At 60.3% G+C, this 20,637-nt stretch overlaps 2 protein-coding genes and 1 pseudogene across 6 annotated transcripts in view; 2 read left to right on the top strand and 1 right to left on the bottom strand.

Annotated features, from left to right (window-relative positions):
- Positions 1–20,046, bottom strand: part of MAZ (MYC associated zinc finger protein) — a 23,588-nt gene extending 3,542 nt beyond the window's left edge. The window contains exons 1-5 of one of the 5 annotated variants that reach the window (XM_040635096.1): positions 19,978–20,046; positions 19,274–19,360; positions 18,334–19,190; positions 17,865–17,928; positions 17,418–17,589 (exon numbers count right to left, since the gene is read on the bottom strand). In XM_040635096.1, the coding sequence (XP_040491030.1) occupies positions 17,418–17,589; positions 17,865–17,928; positions 18,334–19,190; positions 19,274–19,360; positions 19,978–20,013 (1,216 nt within the window). In that variant the 5' untranslated portion in view covers positions 20,014–20,046. The other 4 variants (XM_040635097.1, XM_040635094.1, XM_040635095.1 and 1 more) reach the window with 4 other exon arrangements.
- LOC103657846 (proline-rich transmembrane protein 2) lies at positions 958–5,896 on the top strand. Its single transcript, XM_040634606.1, is given in 12 exon segments — positions 958–1,071; positions 1,339–1,540; positions 4,275–4,402; positions 4,404–4,521; positions 4,524–4,623; positions 4,625–4,724; positions 4,727–4,841; positions 4,844–4,954; positions 4,957–5,194; positions 5,196–5,398; positions 5,596–5,721; positions 5,886–5,896. Coding segments are annotated over 12 exon segments (1,566 nt in total).
- LOC121103763 lies at positions 7,775–9,971 on the top strand (annotated as a pseudogene).
- Positions 20,047–20,637: the final 591 nt, after the last annotated feature.

Raw genomic sequence — 20,637 nt, 5'->3', positions numbered from 1 at the left:
CGGCTTATATTTCGGACCACATGAAGGTGCACAGCCAGGGCCCTCACCATGTCTGTGAGCTCTGCAACAAAGGTACATGCTGAGGGATGCTGGGAGGGCCAGGGACAAAGGGTGGGGACGGAGCCCCAGGCCCTTCCACAGACGAGGCTTAAAGGTGCTGTAGCCAAGCGCTCACGGCATCTAGAGCCCTTTAGGAAGCGAACGGAGCAGCGTCGGGTCGGCTGAACCGCCTTCAGTTCTAAGAGGTCTTGACTGGAGGAGACGAGCTACCAGAAAGAGTCAGCCTCTGGGGGTGGGTTGCTCTGGGCAAGGAGCAGTCGGGAGAGCCAGTTCCCGAGGGTCGGGAGGCAGGGTTTCAGCGGCGCGGCCACGCGCTGTGCTCCCGGGGAGCGGAGGGCGCCGGCAGGGGCTTCACAAGCCTGCGCCCTGCCCCGTGGCAGAGAAAGCTGCTCTCGAGCAGCATCGCGCATCCACTGAGTACCTGGGCTGAGACCCTGGGGCCCTGGAGGGAGGGGACACAGCCGTCTCTGCTGAGGGTCAACTCTTCAGGTGGCTAGAAATCAGTGTCCTGCCCCGGGAGAGGGTTCCCCAGCCACGGAAAATAGGTTCTGTGGGTCCGCGGCTGAGAAGCTGACACCACTCACCCAGGCAAGCTGAGGGAGGCGCTGCGCCGCACCCCCCACAGAGTAGCTGGCCCCAGTTTACCAGGATGTATGTGGTGGGAGGAGGACAGGGCCATCTGAGGAGGGCGTCCCAGCCTAGGAGCCGCCCGTCTCTGGGGTCTCCGCCTGGCTGACCCCCGTCCCCCATCCCAATCCACCCCCACTAGGCTTCACCACAGCAGCATACCTGCGCATCCACGCGGTGAAGGACCACAGCTCCAGGCCCCGCGGCCTGACCGCATCCTGTGCAAGCTGTGCAGCGTGCACTGCAAGACCCCTGCCCAGCTGGCCGGCCATGCAGACCCATCTGGGGGCCGCCCCTGTCCGGGAGACGCCCCCAGCCACAGCCCACCTGCTGAGGGGACCCGCACCCACCAGGCAAGGCGTGGGGCATGGCTGGGGGGGTGGGGTGGGTGTGTGGGGCGAGGGGGCTCAAAGGGCCCAGTAGGGGATCTCAGGAAGGCCAGGGACGCCCATCCCCCACTGAAGTTAGGGAGACTTCTGGGGACAGGGAGGGCCCTTCAGGAGAACTGGGAAAGGATGCAGGTGGAAGCCTCCGGGGACCAGACAGGAAGTGAGCACGGCTGTGTCCCAGGGAGGCAGTCTGGGAACGAGTCTGGGGCCAGGGGCTCTTGCTGATCGGACTGCGCTGTGATGGGGTGTTTCTCCCTTGCAGGTACCGGTGAGGTCTGTCCTATGGCGGCAGCGGCGGCGGCAAGCGGCTGCGGCAGCGCGGCAGCAGCGGTGGCAGCCCCCCACAGCCGTGGGCTCCCTCCGGGGCCGAGGGGTGCCTGTGAGCTCTCAGCCACCTTTCCTCTCAGCCCTGGTGAGCTCCAAGTTGGTGGCGGGGAGAGTGGAAAGTGGAGGAAAGTCCCTTGGTACCGTCTCCTCTTCCCCTCTCTTCCTACCAACTCCTCACTCACTTCACAAAAAGAGCCTCCAGAAGGAAAGGAGGAAGAATGTTTCTTGAGGGAATTCGCTAGGTTTTAACGATTTGTTTCTCTTGCTCCTCTCTTCTCCCTATCAGACCTGACCCCACACACACCTGTCCCCTCGGTTGTGTTGAAGCCCCTGGATAGTGGGCAGGGGTGGCAGAGGACAGGAGCGCCACTGCCCTCACCCCTCTCCTCTCTGTAACCCCCTGCCCTGCCCTCAGGGATCTGTGAGCCTTCTCCTTGATGGTCCTTGCTCTCCTCCTTCCATCCCCCCACTACTGTCTGCTGCCCCTCCCTGGGGAGTTGGTGCTTTTTTTTCCAGGGGGAGGGAGGAGAGGGAAGGAGGGAATCAAAGATTCTGTCCCAGAGGGGAAAAGGTGAGATTGGAGAAGGGGCAGAAGCAGGGAAGGCAACGGTAGTACCTTCATAAGGTGGGGTTGTTTGGGGTCAGGCCTAAACATCGTCCTACTTGAGAATCTGTCAGGGGAAACAAGTCAAGGGGAGCAAAAGAAGGAGCCACTAGGGCCAGAGGCAGGACAAGAGATGGAATTTTAGGGTGCCAGGAGTAAGCGGGGATCCAGGGACTAGGAGTGCTTCTTGGGGGTGGGGAATGCAGTCACAGTGTCCCCCCGTCCTCTTCCACCCCAGCTCCAGCCCTGGCCTTTCTTTTTCATCCCTCTCCCCACGACAGAAGCTGTGGCCCTGGCCATGTCATCGTGTTCCTGTGTCCCCTGCATGTTCCCCACCCTTCACCCCCTCCTTTTGCGACCCATTACAATAAATTTTAAATAAAACCTGTCTCTTGACTTTGGAGTGGATGGATTGCTCTCCCAAGCCCCCCACTTCCCACCCCCAGGCGTCTCTCCCTGGGCCTGGTGTCAGTCCCAGCCTTGCTCAGGCCTGGGCCTGTGTGGCTCTGGGGCTCCGGCTCCTCCCTCGGCAGAGGCAGCACCGTGGCTGCAGCCCAGATTCAGGGTGGGGCCAGGGCTCCGGTGACTGGAGAGCAGGTTCCAGGACTCCCAGGTCTCCAGGGAATACCCAATCTGGGCAGGCCAGAATAGCCACTGGAGGTTTGAAGAGGCCTGGGTGAGAAGCCCCAGCAGTTACCAGACACAAATGCTGCTCTCCCCCACTCACGCCCATCGCCTGCTGCTCAGACTCCCTGCCGAGTACCTGCACAACCTCTAAGGTCCTGAAAGGTGGCAGGTGGGTGATGGAGCTGCAGAAAGGATGGGACGTCAGCTGGACTGGGAGCGGTGCGGGTGCCAAGAAAACTGCGCTCCCCCACCTGCTCCCTTCGCCTTGGTGTGGTCCATTCAGCGCTTACGGGCCCGGGGCCCAGCCCTCCTGTTCCAGACTGCCCCTGCAGCCTCTGCCCTGCAATTCCCTTTTGAGTCCTGCTCCAGGCACCGGGAGCCTTCCAGCACCCATTTCTGCTGCTGCTGCTTCGAGGGAGAGGGGTTTCCTGTACTGCAGGTTCCCTTTCTTCGAACCCCACCCTGCTCCTCCTGAGCAGCCTCCCAAGATTTGCCTCATTTCCCTTCCCCTCTTTCCGCTTGTAGCGGTGCCACACCGGGTCCCGCCTGTCTCACAGGTCCTGTCTCCTCGCAGACCCCTCTCCGTCTCCCCAGCCCCTGCCTCTGCCAGGACCCCGGTGACCGTTGGCGGGAGGGGCCCGGGGCTTGGGAAGGGGCACCCCAAAACGCGCGTGGAAGGGGCAGGGAGGGGCAAGTGGTTGCCCGGCCGGTTGCCCGGGTAACGCGGGGCCTGGCACGCGTGGCTCCCTTGGGCTGGCCGGGAGGGGCGGGAGGCGAGCGAGGGGCGGGGGCGTGCGCGGCGGCAGCGGAGCGTGGGGGAGGGGACCTGAGAGGAGCGAGAGGAGGGGACGAGCAGAGGGGAGGAGACCCGCGCCTCCTCCCTCGCTCGCTGACTCGCTCCCTCCCGGGCTGCGGCTGCTGCAACGGGGCGGCGGTGGCAGCAGCAGCGGGACAGTCTAGAGGCCGGCGTCGAGGTGAGACGGGATGGACAGAGGCTGGGGGAGGGTGCGCGGACAGACGGCGGACGCCGAGCGCTGCACCGGAATGCGGGCGCCCGGCGGACTGCCTGGTGGTGCTGGGCGCGCCACGCCAATGGGGAGGAGGAGGCGCCGGTCCCCCGGGGAGGGAATCCCTGCGAGAGGGGCCGAGAAGGGGCTCGGGAGAAGCCCAGGTCCCCGGGGAGGGGCAGGGGGCGTCTGCGCCCCAGGCGCGCAGTGAAAAGCTGCACCGGCCGGGCGCGCGGGAGGAAGGGAGGTTGCAGGGGATTGAATGTGAGTGTCGGTCCTCTCCCAGTGTGCCTGATCTGCCTGCGGAGTGTCAGCGTCGCACAGCTTGTTGATTTCGGTGCTGGGGCATCTGCTAGGATCGCAGAGGCTGGATCTTGTCCGTCGGACCAGGAAGGGACCTGGGAGGGTCCTGTTTACAAAAGGGTTAATCTTCCCAGGGCTCTCAACAGAAGACTTTGAGCAGAACACTCCTCCCAGGGATGTCCCACCCCAAGGCAAAGAAACCCCAACTTTTCTTCCTCTCCCCAGAGTGCAGCCCGAGGCTGGCCCTAAGACAGGAGCACAGCCCTCTCCAGCTGCAGTGCTGAGAGCCACCTTTCCTCCTCACACCAAACCTGTCTCCTCCTCTTTCAGGATTGCTGCTGTCTCTGCTGCTCCAGGCTCTCCCTCGAGATCCTCTCCTCTCTCCCCTCTCAAGATGGCAGCCAGCGGCTCCTGAGGGCTCAGAGATGAAGGGGATAGAAGAGGGTCCCCAAACTCCAAGGAGAAGGGCCTGGCCATTCTGAAGCCGAAACTTTCTCAGGTCCCAGCTGGGGTCCAGATGAGCCAGAGGGCCTGCAGCGGGCCCAGACATCACTAGCCCCTGTGGACTCAGAAGCCAAAGCGGGCTGGCCCCAGAAACCACAGAGACCCCAACTGGGGCCCCAGAAACAGCCCAGGCCAAAGACCTCAGCTCAAGCCCAGGAGGGGAACCAAATGCAACCCCAGCCCGAAGAAGCATGCCAAGAGCCAGCGCCCAAACCAGAAGTGAATAAAGAGGTCACTGCAGACCAGGTCGATCTGGGGTCTGCAGCCCCCTTGGCCAGCCTCAGAGCCTGCTCCCCAGTTGGACCCCAGTCAGACCCCAGCCAGACTGCCAGCCAGGTTCCCAGCCCACCCCCAAGTCAGCTCTTCAGGCCCGAGCCCCTACCCAGGAGGACCCCACCCTGAGGTCCTGACTGAGAATGTGGGGGAAAAGCAAGAGACGGGCAGTGATGCCCCTGCAGGCTGGGGCGAGGAAGAGAGGCCCAGCCCGCAGCCTCACTCGCCACCCTCCACAAACCGCACCCAGCCAATGGGGCTCCTCCCCGAGTGCTGCAGCAGCTGGTGGAGGAGGACCGACTAGGAAGGGGCTCACAGTGGGCATCCAGGATCTCCCGAGGTAGCCTGAGCCGCCACCCCAGCTCCCAGCTGGCAGGGTCTGGGGAGGGGGTGAGCAGCCAGAAACCTCGGGACTACATCATCCTCGCCATCCTGTCCTGCTTCTGCCCCATGTGGCCTGTCAACATCGTGGCCTCGCTATGCTGTCATGGTGAGCCCCACGGGACCCTGGCCCAGGCCTGCTGTGGCTTCCAGCTTCCTGCCAGCACTGGGACAGAACCCCAGGAGAAGCCCTGCCTTCCCTCTCCTCTCTGCATGGATCTCACTTCCCAAGTCTGGGGCTTTCTGGCCTCTCCTGGGACTTCCCCTTCTGAGCCACCACGCCTTACACCCTTCAGGTGGGAGGGAGGTCAAGACATTTTCACAGCCTTGCTGACCTGTGCCCTCCGCCCCTGCCTCTCCAACCCTCTTTCCCCTTCTAACCACTGTCCACGGGACCTGCCTGTCTCCTCTGGACAACTCTTTTCACCTGATCCCTGCTGGGCTGCGTTCTCCTGACCTGGGCCCATTGTGCCCCACCCCTCACCCTCACCAGTCCAGACAGCCTGCAGCAGGGGACGTGGATGGGGCAAGCGTCTGGGCCGCGTGGTGAAGCTCTTAAGCATCGTGGCGCTGGTAGGGGTCCTCATCATCATCGCCTCCTGCGTCATCAACTTAGGCGGTGAGTGGGGGTCTGGGACAGGCTGGGAGAATGGAAGGGTTGGCAAGGGCAGCTTTACTAACCCCTGCCCCTGCTCTCTCCTGTCTGTCCTCCCTACTTCTCCTTTGTCTCTCCTTGTCTCTCCCCCCTCCGTCTCTGTCTGTCCTCCCTCTCCTCTCCCACAGTGTATAAGTGAGGGGCTCTGCCCGCATTCAAGACTTTTCTTCCTGTTGGGAGCTGCCTTGAGCCCATCTTCCCCTGGGGAGCCCAATCGATGGCCAGGCCCGCACCCATAGGGACCAAGGGAGCCTGAGCGGCCTTGTTTACAGCTTCTTTCCTGCTCCTGCATCCTGCCGGGCTCCTGTGCTGACTCTCTGTGCCGACCGTAGGCCTCTTCTCCCTGCACTGTTCCCAACCTCCCTGCACTTCTGCCTGCATCCTTTCCAGCCTCTTGGCCTCCCTATCCCTGCACTTCACAGAGCCTCCCTGCACTTCTCAAATCTCCTGACCTGAACGTCTCCCAAACTCTCTCTGCTCTCAGCCTCCTGCATCAGCTCCGAGCCTCCCTGCACTCCCTCCTCCCAACTTCCCCAATTCCTTTACCTTAGCCTGGTGTCCCCCTTTCAACTTTCACTGTCTTGGCATCTTCCCCACTCCTTTCTTCCTTCTCCCTTTATCATCTCCCCTTCCCCCTCCACACCCTCTGCCCCCTTCCTCTTCCTGGCTCCTCTCCCCTCAGGATCCTCTCCTCCTCCCCTCCTGCTACCGTTTTCTCTGCAAAAACTCCAGCATTTAGATCAGGCTGGGGGAGGAGCGGTGTCGGGGAGGGCTCCTCAGCCCGGGTTGCGACTATTTTCTGCTGGGACCACCCAGGTCCTGACGCCCCCAGGGGCGCCTCTGGAGTCGCAGAGCCGGCAAGAAGCCAGGCCTTGTCTGGGGACTTGTGAGGGTGTCGTGCACTGTGCTCGCTCTGTTCTGAGCATGCACCTGGGAGGAGGAAGAGGCGCGGCCTGTTGACCCTTTCTGATCAGCCGGGCTGACCAGCCCCACCTGGGCTTTTAAACCGCTCGGCTTGAGTTTCTTAAAAGGCATTTGGGGGCTGGGGTCATTCCACGTGGTTTGTAACGAAAGAACCCCGAAATAGGACCAAAAGCTCCCAGATGCAGGGAGCGAGGGAGGCGGGGAAGCTCTATGGTATTTCCAAGAGGACGAGGGGAGGTTTGTTGCACGCGACTGGTCCGCTAGGGAGGCGGGGACCGACTACGACGCTGTTCGGAGTTGGCGGGTTTGTTTTCTTAAAAAAAAAAAAAAAAAAAAAAAAAAGGCGTGGGGGGAAAAACTAAAAAGTCTTAAAAAAAAAAAAAAGGATACATCAACAGATTCTCTTTTTGTATGCCGGATCACATGAGTCTGAAACACCAATAAACGGACACTGCATGAGACTCGCCTCCAGCCTCAGTTGGTCCTTACGTCCGTCACCGCCGGGGCCATGGTACCTGCCCTCTTTGGCAGAACCGCCTGGGTATGCGCATACGCCATCCCAGTGGCCATCTTTACTGTGGGCAAGCCAATTGTGCCCGAGCCTACCTGCGCATGTGCAATCCTCCCCTTGCTTTCCTTTCCCAAGTAGCTTTGGCTAGAGCGGAGCCATCCGCGCCATCTCTGTGCTGCGTACTGTGACCCTGCGCAGCCCGGGAGGCGGGTCTTAGTTCCAGGTGCGTACGGCGGCTGAGGCGGCTGACCTGCGAGGTGTGGGGAGAGGGCGCCGGCTCCGGAGTGTGGAGAGGGGCGGTGTGAAGGCCAGAAGAGCGGCTCCGCCCCTCTGAGGCCCAGAAAGTGGTTTCCGCTGGTCCTGGGTGCTTGGAGTACCGTATCTGGATCCGTGGGGCGGGGTCCTTGGAGGACTCAGCGCGCCTCCTGGGAACCGGCGGTCGTCGCTGGGACCGCTGTTGGAACCTGATTGGTGGGGACAATCCTGAACTCTTGGGGCCCAATCCCTTGGGGAGGGCGGGAGACCCCCTGCCTTAGTAACTTCTGCGTCTACTATCATCGCAGGGCCCCTCCCTAGTAGTCTATGTCCCTTGTTCTTGGTCATGGAGACATTTTCGGCCACCACGGCAGCTCCTCTGTCTGAAGAAGGGGGAAGTGACCTCCTGGCCTCCAAGCTCTGGCCGTGGAGGATACTGGAGGCTCCTCTGCTTCGGCCAATAAAGCCGAGGAAGAGGGAAGGAGAGGCCGAAGGAGGAGACCGAGCATGAGGGTCAGGGCCGAGGAGGTGCAGGGAGGCCCGGCGCTGAAGGGAAGAGCATGCCAAGGGAGAATCCGAAGACTGGTGCGTGCCCTGCAGCGATGGGGAGATGGAGCTCCCTCGGATGGGCAGGCCTGGATGCCTCCCCTCGGAAATCCTGCGGCTCTATGAACTTCTGGCTGCTCACGGTACCCTGGAGCTTCAGGCTGAGATCCTGCCGCCGGCCACCCACGCCTGAGGCCCAGAGTGAAGAGGAGAGATCCGATGAGAGCCTGAGGCCAAAAGAGGAGGAAGAGGAAAAGTGAGGGCACCCTTCCACCTTGTTCCTGGGGCTTGCTCCTTTGGTGCCAGGAAGAAATTGGGGGAGGAGGTGGGACTCTGGAGCATGGAAAGTGGAGGGATGCAATGGGAGGAGACACCACCCTCACCCTTCACTCTCTTTCCACCTGTCCCAGATTTTATGCCTACAGAATTTGACTTTGACGATGAGCCAATGAGCACCAAAGGACTCCCTGATTGACTGGAGACACTTTTAGGTACAGACAAAGGGGGAGAGGAGGGGAGAATTGAGGGATGTCTACTCCCACTGACCTAAAGGTCACTTCCTAAAGGCCTATGCTTGTAGTGCTTTAGTTTGCTATCGACTTGTAGCTGTCAGAGAGAGCATCGATTCTAACAGCTTGGAAAGGTACTCGATTTTCCTTTACAAGACTTTCACAGATGATTCATCTTGGTTCCCATTCCTTTTATCTCCACCTGACTAGAAGTTCACATCTTCTAATTGGATTCACTGTTATCTAGATCCTCATTCCTGTACTTCTGTGTAGTCTTCTAATCTGATGGGATTTCACACCCCTTGTGCCTTCCTGGGAGTCTGGAGCCATTCTTGGTTTCTCTTTCTCTTATCCCAACATTCAGGCTAGCCCCAGGTCCTGTTAGCTCTGCCTCCAAATTTCCAAACTCATCTGCTGCTCTCCACCTTCAACACCGATCCTGTCCAAGCCGTCATTTCTTGCTCTTTTATTTTTTTAGAGAGAGGGCAAGCCTGCGCTGGGGTGGGGCAGGAGAGGCAGAGGAGAGAAAAATCTTAAGCATAAGCAGGCTCCACTCCAGCATAGAGCCCAACTTGAGGCTCGATCTCAGGACGAGATCACCACTGGAGCGAAATCAAAATTCGGAAGCCCAGCCATTGTGACCCACCCACATGCGCCCCAAGTCATCATCTCTTTTGCCTGAATATTTGTGGTGGCTCTGACTTCTCCTGCTGACTGGTCTCCCTGCTTCCATTCTCAGCAACCAGAATGATCCTTTCAAAATATAAATCATGTCACTACTCTGTTTAAAATTCTCCAAAAATTCTATTGTTGGAGGAAAGAGCATGTCAGAGAATCAAACACCACCAATTCCCCTGACTGCCTGGGCCCCAAGGTTTTGGTATTTATTTCCATTTAAACTAAGAGATCCAAACCCCTCATCATGGCCTCTAAGTCATTTCTTAGGCCACATCTTTCTGTCTCTGGCTTACGCCCAGCTCTGTATACTCTTCTTTGAACAGACACTCCTGTTCCTGCCCCCAGGGCCTTTGCACTTGCTTTTCCCCTGCCTGGATATCTTACCTGGTCACTCACATTACTAGTCCCTTCTCATAGTTCAGACTTTCACTGCTTACCCCATTTGAGGCCCAACCCCCAAACCTCAAGGGCCTCCGTGACCCAGAGGCCTGGGAAATCTGTGTTTAATGAGCCCCCAGTAATTAGTAACATCTAGGCAGATCTGGTACACAGCACCTCACTCCCCATCAGCTTTTCTTACCTTCCTTCTCTCAGGAAGCTCACCGGAGCCAGAAGCGGGAGAGCCCGCCTGGACAAGGTTCTGTCCGACATGAGCGGCACAAGAAGCTAGAGGAGCAGATCCTTCGTGCTGGCAGGGACCTCTTCAGCCTGGACTCCAGAGGACCCCAGCCCCGCCGGCCCCCACTCCGGTCCTCAGGGAGCACTCTCTTCCCCGGCAGCGGAAATACTGAGAGCTGCACCGCTGCCGCTAAGTGCCAGAGCATATGCCTTCTGGGCCCCCCTTCCCTAACCCAGGCGCTGGGACACAGGGCCAAGAGGAGAGAGACTCTTAAATGCCCACCACTGCCCCTTGCCAGAAAGAGAATGTGTGTGCCTATTTATGCTTTCTCTTGAACATCTCTTTGGAGACTTGGGCTGAATTTTCTGAATCTAAAATAAAAAAACTGCAAAGTTATGTTTTCTTAGAGGGTGGGCTGCAGCAAAGCCCGGCCGGTTTTTTGCGGAGTGGCGGGTGGCGGGATCGCAGTCACCCAGATGGGGAAGTTAGTAAAAGCCACGTGGATCAGAAGCACTCAGCACCCCATCACCCCACCTCCCCCCACCCCGTCTCAGTCTCAGGTCCTCTGACCCTTTCAGTCTCATTCCAGCGCGGCCAGCTGGCTCTGAGACAGAGGAGCTTCCCCGAGGGCTGAAGGCTGCAGTGCCTTCAGCTGTGCAGAAGCCAGCCCAGAGGAGCTTACCGAGAACCAGCTGCGAGGGCCCTTTGATAGCCAGAAAGCCCCACCCGAGCCTGCCCTGCCGGGTGATCCCTAGGGCTGGGCCACGGAGCTTCCCCATCTGAGGGTCTGTGGCTGCGGGCGCTTCCTGGGTGTCCACCGCTCCCAACGCCCCCAAATCGCTGGTGGGGACTTGTGTCCCTCAGGCTCTCGGGCCCCGTCCTGCCTGCTTGCTTCTGCCGGGGCAGGTAAGACCTCTCAGCCCGAGGAGAGGAAGAGGTGGTGAGGTTACCCTTGGGAGGTTTGCTTTCCTTGTGAGTTTTTCCTGTGTTTTGAAGTAAAGATAGGTCAACTTGTTACTTGCCAACACTCCCGGACCCCAAAATCTCAGGCCTCGACTTCAGGCTCCATATCAGAATAAGGGCAGAGGAAACTTGGGGCCATTCAGACTCCTCCTGGGTCCTGCTGCCTCCCCCTGGGCACCTGGGCTCTGGCCTGTCCTCTTGAGCTTTTAGAATGTGATTCCTGCCCCCCCACTTAGTCCTTCCTCTCTGCCAAATATTGAGGGCTTTTCTATCTCGCCTCATAAGGCTATGCCAACTGTGGGTGGGCCTTGTGGACCCTGTGGGAAGTGGTTAACAAAGCAGTCTTAAGGTGGGCTTGACTTCTAGAAGGTGTGGGTTGGTGGCGAGGCTCTTTGCTTCTTTGGGAGGGTAACATGAAGGGAATGCAAAGCTCTTTGGGGCCCTGGAGATCTTAGGGCTGGCCCTTGGGAGTGAAGTTTGGAGGGTGGGGGATGGTGGTTGAGGCAGATTCCTGTGTTGTCTGCTCCTGCCCTGGCCGACCCTGGGTTGTGAGGAGAAGCTGGCTGTTACGGCATGCCAGCCGGTGTGCTTTCCCCTGAGAATCCCTGCCCGTTTCGCCCTTGGCACACAGGCGCCCAGCCTGACCGGGGTGAAGCTCTCTGGGGTGGGGCAGCTCTCCAGAGGCAGGGAGCTGGTAGAGAAACACCTTGAGGATGGCCCAGGGACCTCATGAGGGCTCAAGATAACTCGGGCCTTCTCTGTGGATGGAGGCTGCCCTCCCCGCCCCTTGCCGAAAATGCTCCCCTGTGAATGCCTGTCTCTAGAGAGTATTCAGCCCCACCCAGGTCAGGAGTCCTCCTTTTGTTTTCAGAATCTTACCTTTCTGCCTGAGAAGCCAGGCTACTTCCTGGTTCAGGAGCTCTGGAGCCAGGGTTACGGGAGAATCCTGACCCTGTGCTCGGATCGTTGTGTGATCCTGAGCAAAGTTCCTTCTAGGATCAGATGAATCAATTAAGGGTGTTTAGCACAACACCTGGCACCACTTAAGTCCTTGTAAGTGGGAGCTGTTTATCTAGGGGCTCTTGCCAAAGCTAACGTTCTGGAGGCTCTCCCGAAGCGGATGGCGCGGGGCTGGGTGAGGCCTGGGAATCAGCATGAGCAGGAGGGACGCTCTCAGCTGGGTCCTGTGATGGAGCGAGTTTAGAAAACATTGATCTGCATCAGGACTCTGAAGCCTGGTTCCTGGGTCACTTCTCAGCCAGGCAGTCTTCGCCTTCAGTGCTGAGCATTAATTGCCGGAGTTTCCGAGGGGGCAGGGTGAAGGTAGGGCAAGAAGCCTTCTGAGCTGGCAGAACTGTGCTGTCCCCCGTTGAAGCCACCAAGCTGCTCCTGCCACAAGGTAGCTGGACTAGGCGCAGAGAAGGAAGGAGCTCTTCCTCTTTCCTAGGAAGAAAAGTTCCTGAAACTTTGCTCTTAACGTGATTGCTGTGAGACCGTCTCAAAAAATTTCCCCCTCCTAGTCCCCAAAGCTGGAAATAATTTCCCTAAACTAAGCTGGTGTATAAGCTTCTGTGCAGTCCCTGAGTAATGGGACTCCTGCATGCTCAGACAAAGTCTAGAATGTTTACAATCAGGGAAACTGCAGAGATGAGCCGTGTTTATGCTGAGTGTCGTGAACATTTTCTAAACCTGAAGCTTGATAGAGGTGATGGTGGCTTGGCTGAGTCACCGGCCTCCTCTGCACCTTGCGGCCTGCTCGGGGCAGGGGCTGGTGTTGGCCAGGGGGCTGGAGGAGAATAACCCAGTGCCCGGCCCTGAGGACTAGCCTAATCTGAGCTCCTCTGATTCTCTCTCCTCCCAGCCACTTTGAACTCCACTAGAGACCTCCTGTGGCCGCTTATCTCGTCCAGCCCAGGAAATAGTCCCTCTTCTTCCCACTTCTCAGTCTAAGAGACTCCAGGCTCAGCTAGCAAGTGGCCCAGGATCCAGGACCAAGCTTACCCTTGCTGGGCATTAGAGTCTGTCTGGAAGCTTTTAAATATGGCAGTGCTCCGGGCCCGGGGTAGCTCAGTCTGTTAAACATCCAACTCTTTTTAAAAAAGATTTAGGGAGAGGCCTGTGGGGTGGCAGGAGGGGAAGAAGTAGGGCGGGGGGAGAGAATCTCAAGCAAGATTCCACTGTGCATTGAACCCAATGCAGTGCCCCATGTCACGACCTAAAATGATCCTAAAATCAACAGTCAGCTGCTTAACCGATGGAGTGACCCAGGCGCCCTAGCATCAGCGCAGTCTCCGCTCAGGTCCTGATCTTAGCGTCGGGAGTTGAAGCTCTGTGTTGGGCTCCACGCTGGGTGGAGAGCCTACTGGGGGATGGAGGGGTGGGAGGCAATGCTTGCACCCACCCCAGGCCCCTGATGTCAAGAATCCCCCAGGGATCAGTGGTTTTCAAAGGCCTCCAGGTGATTCTCAGATACAGCCAGGGCTGAGAGTGGCTGCTTGAGGCCTGGGCTGCTGGTGTACTTTAATGTGCGCCCAAATGGCCAGGGATCTGGGCAAAATGCGGCCAATTCAGCAGCTCTGGAGTGAGGACCGAGAAGCCCCTCACTAACACGCTACCAGACACTGCCAGACGCCGCTTCGCCGCAGACCAGCGCACAGGCAGAAATAAGCTGGTCCCTGCTCTTGGAGTCAGTGCCGAGGCGCTCACAGTTGACCCGAAGATCTCTGACCAGTACTGACCAGCAACTCATGAAGTTTTGCTGTAGTGTTAAGTTTCCGTTTGAGCCAAGACACTGGTCAAGAACCCCTTTGCCTCGGATAGACCCCACTTCTGCCTATAAGCATTTGTGTTCTCTGCCCCACCACCGTTACTTTCCTCTTTTCTTCGTGGGTGTGGTGTGGTGTCTGAGACTTTAGGCAAAAGTTGACTGGCTCTTGCGGGAATCTCATGACCCTTGAGGAAGTGTGGTCAGGCAAAGCTGGCCATGTGCCCGGAAAGCAGACAAGGGGGCAGATCCTGGAAGCAGGCACCCGAGAAGGGAGGCCTGGGTGGATTTGGAATAACGGGGCCAAACCCAAGCTCTGGGCAGGGAACTTCCAAAGATCAGCACAGAGTCCTTGACCGGTGTTTTTAAGGGTCCTGATCTATTGGGAAGAAAATGTTCTGACGGTACCTGTCGTCTGGTAGACCACAAAAGTCTAATCTGGGACTTGTCACACACATGTCTGAGTCGGATGGTTTCCTGGTTCCCTAGAGGCCTTACTTCAGGGGCTGCCTTTGCAGATGACAAAATGAAAGAGCAAGTCTCTTGGGTAAGAACCTTGAGTGGTCTGGAGTGGAAAGGCACAGCTGTCGGGCCTGGTGGGTTAAGACAGGGTCCTGGTACTGAAGGCCTTGGCTTTGGCACGAGGCAGAAGCGAGGCAGGCCAGCTAGGAGGATGATTCTCAGCTGACTCACTGAGCAGGGCGAGGCTCTCAGCCCCCCTGACTGGAGCCCAGCTGGGGTGACAGATGGCGGAGAGGCCTTAGCCGTAGGGTGGGGGATTGTCCAAAAGTCATTGGAGGCTGCTCCTGGGGCCTGCTTCCCAGCCCTGCATGGCCTTCTAGAGTTCAAATCTTCCCTGGGGGGGCCTCATGGAGCCCTGTCCACACCTCCGTTTATAGCCTAGCCCTTCCTCTCCCCCATCTGGCTTCTGGCCAGGCTTCTACCCTACAGAGAACTTGGCAAAGGAGCAGTTGGGAGGCTTCACTTGGCCATCAGATCCCCCTTCTTTGCTGTTCTTCTAGCCCCACAGCTGGGGTGACAGGAGACTCACCACCTTTCTGACCAGTCAACAAGGGGTGGTTAGTTAAGGCCAGGTGGTACAGGGAAGCTTCTGGTGCTAGGCCCATCCCCTGATAGGGAGCTGGGCCTGCAGGCTCCTTCTGCCTCAGCAGTAAGCTATCGTGTGCTTCTGAAGAGCCGGGCTCTGTTCCAACTACTTTATAATGATCTCAGCCCTCCTAACTTCCGGGTAGGTGCCCTATCCATTCTCAGTGTGTAGGCCTGGGAAATGGGTAGAGAGGGCAACGGACTTGTCCGAGGTTACCCATTCAGTAAGGGATCCTGGGGGGCTTTTCAGGGCCTTCATCGGGGAGCAGCTTCAGAAGCACAGCTGGGAGGGACTGGGCAGCAGAGGAAGAGACAGGAAGGGCCTGGTGAGAGTAGGGAGAGAACCAAGAAAGCGGAAAGCCAGCCCCTGTATTTTCAAACCCTACCTGAACACAACAGAAGGGGGAGCTCTGACGTTAAGAAAGCCACTCCTACAAGTTAAGGAAATGAACTTCCCACAGAAGGAGCCACAGAAAAGTATCAAGGTCAAATCCCATACAAAGTTGCGAGAGAGGCGCAGGAGAACATTCCTTTGTGGAAAAGCATGCGAGGAAAGGGGTCAAAACTATAAGCTTTCAAATGAGGTAAGACATTAAGGAAACGGTACAAGGCAGGAAATCAGAACTGTAAGGGGGCAGTCTGGCTGATTCCGGCCCAGCACTGTCCCTTGCTGCCCCAGGGGAGGGGACAGGACCAGCCATTCCATCGGGATTCTCATCCCAGTGGTACCACTGATTTGCTGGGTGGCCCTGAATGATTCGTAGTCCCTACCTGGAACTCCACCCCTTCGAGCTACACTGTGTAACCTGGGATCAACCAGCCTTATTCGGCCACCTTCATTAAAATCTAGTATTTTGTTCCTCACCCTAGTCACACTGCAAGTATTCAGTGGCTACCGTGGCCAGCCCAAGGAGCACAGGGTTAGAAGATGTCCCTGATTAGAGAAAGTTCTCTTGGTGCTGTGGTAGAGGGCTTTAAGCAGAAGCCCAGCAGGTGATGTGAGTGCAGTGGCCCAGGTGTAGGACAGCCCAGGGACAACAGGTGGGGACTGGGGTAGGCAGGAAGCCCGTGTCCCATCACAGGGGGCAGCTGTGACTTGGCTCTATCCAGGTCTGCTAGGCGGGGACAGAGGCGTGGCCCTAATTCTTCAAAGAAAGCAATCAGGAGTCTGTGGAAACTCATAATTGCTAAACCAAAGAAAAAGAAATTTTACAGACGGTGTAAATGACAAAACTCTTGGGCCTCGATTCCTGTAATTCTGTGGTTTCTGCCTGTTTCTCCGTGGCAAGCCGCACCCCCTCGCTTCCCCTTTCCTCACTCAGGTTGGAAGTTGGACGAATGGTGGAGTAGAGGAGTGTCCTTTCTGGTGGTGGCTTCAAATGTCTGACCAGAGTCTCGAGGACAAGGCTTTGAGTCCCCTATAAACCTTCGGTTCCCCTTATGTGACTCCAAGGGATAGGTTGTCCAAAGTCAAGGCATGCTGGAGGGAGGGATGGGGTGGGTACCTTCCTGAACAGGCCAGGCATTGATTGGAGCCACCCAGGATTCAGAAGCTTGGGCGGGTGAGGGTAGGTGGAGTGCGTACTGCTTTCTTCCCTTCCCTTCCCACCCGACCCACAACTCTAGGAAACCGAGAGTGGCAACAGACCAGTGAGAACTGGGGAGGAAAGGACTAGAATAATTTGGTGTTTCTAATCCAGTTGATTCTTTGCAGTGCCTGTTTCACCGGGATCCCTCCCTTGAGAAGTGACCCATGTCCTGAACATTTCATCCCAGATTGTAAGCGCGTGTGTGTGTGTGTGTGTGTGTGTGCAAAGATCGTGTAAATATTGGTCTGTGGACTAACATTTCAATACAGCCTGGGCCTGGGATCCCCTCAAATGAAGGAGCCTGAATCCTTGGGCGGGGGAGCTCCTCGGAGCCGCTGGCCAGCTGTGCCAGGAAAGGCCACTGCGCCTCCCGAGTTCTGATCTCAAGCCCCTTCACATGCTGCGGAGCTTGGGAAGGAAGGAAATAGGCAGGGACCCTGGGCTTCTGTGCTTATCCATGTCAAGCAGTTCTCGGCAGGGGTCTGGATGCGCTGGTTGCTGGAGTGGGGAGAAGGAAGAGGCCGGCGCGGGATGGTACGGGGCAAAATGAGTAAACCGGAGGAGGAAGGCCCAATTCTCCGTCCCCAGCCGGGCCTCAGGCTCACGCCTGCCTTTGCCAGGCCCCCTGTGCTCATCCTGTTTATCCACTCCCACCTGTCTGCCAGCCTGCTGCCCTGGCCTCAGCAGTCACCATAGCAGCTGAAAAAGAGTCCATCATCCGCATCCCCCCGGTACCACTACATCCCACGTGCTGGACCAGAACAGCAACGTGTGTCAGCGTGGAAGTCGGTCAGTGGATGCGCGATGCTGCTCGAGAGCAGCTTTCTCTGCCACGGGGCAGGGCGCAGGCTTGTGAAGCCCCTGCCGGCGCCCTCCGCTCCCCGGGAGCACAGCGCGTGGCCGCGCCGCTGAAACCCTGCCTCCCGACCCTCGGGAACTGGCTCTCCCGACTGCTCCTTGCCCAGAGCAACCCACCCCCAGAGGCTGACTCTTTCTGGTAGCTCGTCTCCTCCAGTCAAGACCTCTTAGAACTGAAGGCGGTTCAGCCGACCCGACGCTGCTCCGTTCGCTTCCTAAAGGGCTCTAGATGCCGTGAGCGCTTGGCTACAGCACCTTTAAGCCTCGTCTGTGGAAGGGCCTGGGGCTCCGTCCCCACCCTTTGTCCCTGGCCCTCCCAGCATCCCTCAGCATGTACCTTTGTTGCAGAGCTCACAGACATGGTGAGGGCCCTGGCTGTGCACCTTCATGTGGTCCGAAATATAAGCCGAGCTCAGCATCTTGCCACACACATGACATGGCACCTTCTCCTCGTGTCGTACTGTGTGCGCCCGCAGTCGGTCCTTCGTAGCAAAAGCTGCCTCACATTTCTGGGGAGGGGGGAGGGGCGTGGGGGGTGTCAGGAGAGTTAAAGCTTCGGGGAGTGGGGAGAGGGGGGCGAGAGGTTAAAGGAATCAGAGCCCTGGGGGTCTTTGATCTGTAGGAAATGGGAGTGCGATGACAAGGTCTTGAAGAAGGGATGAGAAAATGGAGTGAAAAAGCAAAAAGAAGAGAGAGAAAACGGGGGTCTGAGAGGCTGAACTCAGACAGCTACAATGAGGATCAAAATCATGAAAACCGGGACAGGAGGAGGCGGGCTTCCTACCTCACATTTGAAGGGCCGTTCTGTGGAGTGCACTTGTCTGACGTGACTGTTGAGGTGATCCGGCCTGGGAATACGTTGGGGTTGGGGTTAGGGCCCTGGGGGTGGGGACGTGCTCCCAAATCTGCCTAACTTAGGAGCACACCCGGCCTTTCCAAGGATGCCTGCATCTTCGCCCAAGCCCCAGGCTTCGGAGTCCTGGAGCGGCAGGAAATCCCTCCCCCTGCCGCAGGGCGGGCTGGTCCTCCTCCCACGCGAAGCCTTCCTACTGCCGGAGGACCCACCTCCTCGGCTAAGTACCACCCCCTGCTCCCTGGTAACCAGGAGAGGCTTTCCTCCCTCCTCCCGGGGAGTGGCTCCCGGTCCCCATCCTCAGAAACCGCCTCCCTCCCCGCCAGCCAAGGCCAGGCCACCTCCGTTGCCGTCCCTCCCTCCCCACCCGCCCAGTGGGCGGCCGAGGCCCCGTGCACACCGGGAGAAGCTCTTGCCACAGTGGGAGCAGTTGTAGGGCTTGTGCACAGCGCCGTCATGTGAGCGCACGTGGTAGCTCATGCGGTCCTTGCGCTTGAAGCGCTGCTGGCACACCGGGCACTGGTACGGCTTCTCGTCCGAGTGCGACAGCTTGTGTCGGTTCAGGTGGTAGACGTCGCGGAAGGCCTTGCCGCACATCTCACAGGCGTGGTTCTTCCGGATGCGCTTTCCCGAGGCGGTCGTGGTCACCACGCCACCCGCGGCCACGGCGGCCGCTCCGCCGCCCGCACCCGCTTCTCCCCCTCCCCCGCCGGCTCCGCTCAGCTGGGGCACGCTCAGGAGGCTCAGGGGCACCATGGTGGGCATCTTCATAGCACCCGAGGGGACCCGGCCGGCCTTGGCTCCCGTGTGGATGGCCTCGTGCCTCCGGAGGTTGTAGCCGTTCTTGAACTCCTTGGCGCACAGAGCGCAGATGTAGGGCCCCTTGCTCTTTGTCTTCTTCTCCAAGGCAGAGGCGACCGGGGCCACGGCGACCGTCGAGGTTGGGGCTACGACGGCGGTGGCCGCGGCTGCGGCGATGGTGGCGGCAGAGACAGGGGGCGCGGCCTCGGCCGCGGGCGCCGACACCGGCGGGGGCGGCGGCGGGGGCGCCGGCGGCTGCTTCAGAGCCGCTGTGTCCACTGTGGAGGCGGTGGCCGGGGCCGGGGGCGCAGCAGCGACGGCGGCGGCGGCAGCGGCAGCTGCGGCGGCGGCCGCGGCGGCGGCAGACTCCTGGGCGGCGGCGAGAACCGGGAGCAAGTCCACCTGGAGGGGCTCGGCCGCCGGGGGCTGGGGCGTGGGTGGGGGCGCCGGCGCGGCCTGCGAAGACAAGGCGCCGTGTGGGCCGCGGCCGCGGGTCGGCGCCCTCCCGGCCCGGCCCGCCACGGCCGGCCCCTACTCACCTGGAATGGACTCTGGGCGCAGCCCTGGGAGGCAAAGAAGCGGGACTGGAGCTCAGCCCCGACCTGCAGGGGGTTCTGGGCGTGACCCTGAGGTGGCGGGAAGGAGTTCATGAGGCCGCCCACCCCCCGGGAGTCCAGGCCCAGCACGGGGAAGGGGGGGGCCAGCAGCGTGCAAGGGAACACGGGGAACATGGCCTCGGCCACGGCGGGGCCCCCGGGGCTCAGCGGGGGCCGGGGGCGCGGGCCGCGCGGGGCCGGCTCGGGCGCCGCCCCCCGGCCGGCCGGGCTGGGCCGCGCGCCGAACGCATGGCCCGCGGCCGCCCCGCCGCCCGCGCACCCCGGCCGGCGGGAGGGGAGGAAGGAGGGCGCCTGGCGGCCGCGGAGCGCGGCGGCGGCGGCGACGCCCCCTGGTGGGGCGGAGGCCCGCGGGCCGGGGCCGGGGCGGGGGCCCGGGCGGCGGCGGCGGCGGCGGCGGCGGCGGTTGGAGCCTGGCGGGGCGGGGTGGGGGGAGCGAGGGAGCAGCCTCGGCCCCCGCCGCGCGCGCGCCCAGCCGGCGCCTCGGGGAGGGCGGGGGAGGGCGCGAGGGAGGGAGGGGGACAGCTGCGCGCGCACCGGGCGCGCGGAGGGGGGGTGGGACAGGAGGGAGGGCGGGCGGGAGGGGGTGTGGGAAGGGGGGTGGGGGGGCGGGGGGAGGGGGTTGTTACCTGGAAGATGAAGCTGCTCCAGTTGCCGGGATCCATGGCGGAGGGAGGGAGGGAGGTGGCTCGCGCTCACCCTGGGGCGGGAGGAGGAGGAGGCGGCGGTGGGGGAGGGGGAACCCAGGGAGGAGGCGCGCGGGGCGGGCGGGAGGGGGGAAGGAGGAGGAGGGTGGGGGGAGCGGAGCACACTGCGCGCGGGGAGGGCGGGCGGGGGGCGCGAGGACACACAAGAGGCTGGAGCGGGCGCGAGCGCGAGCGCGCGCGAGGCCAGCGGGAGGGGGGAGGTACGAGAGGGACTCTGGCGGGAGGAGGGACGGGGGAGCCACCCAGCAGCCCGTGTCGCCCCAAGCGCGAGACCCCTGAGACGGCCGCTGATTGGCTGATGATGGCGCAGGTGGTGGGCGCGCGGGAGACAGGGCGGCTTCTCTCTGCCCCCCCTCCAAAGATTCCACCCCCCTCCTCCCTCCGCCAGCGGCCGTTATTTCGCGCGCACGCGCATAAAACCGCTGTCGTTGCTGAGCGGGAGAACAGGGGAGCGCGCGCCGGGGTACGGATGGGGCGGGGCTAAACTCGAAGCGCGCGCCCGCCTAACGGTCGTCGTCCTCGGGCTTTCGCGTTACTTTTTTGTTTCCTTTCGGCCACCGTCCTTTCCCCCTCCCCACTCCG

Source organism: Ursus maritimus, unplaced genomic scaffold, assembly GCF_017311325.1.
Source record: "Ursus maritimus isolate PB19 unplaced genomic scaffold, ASM1731132v1 scaffold_2, whole genome shotgun sequence".
Taxonomy (NCBI): domain Eukaryota; kingdom Metazoa; phylum Chordata; class Mammalia; order Carnivora; family Ursidae; genus Ursus; species Ursus maritimus.
This window is presented reverse-complemented; position numbering and strand designations above follow the sequence as displayed.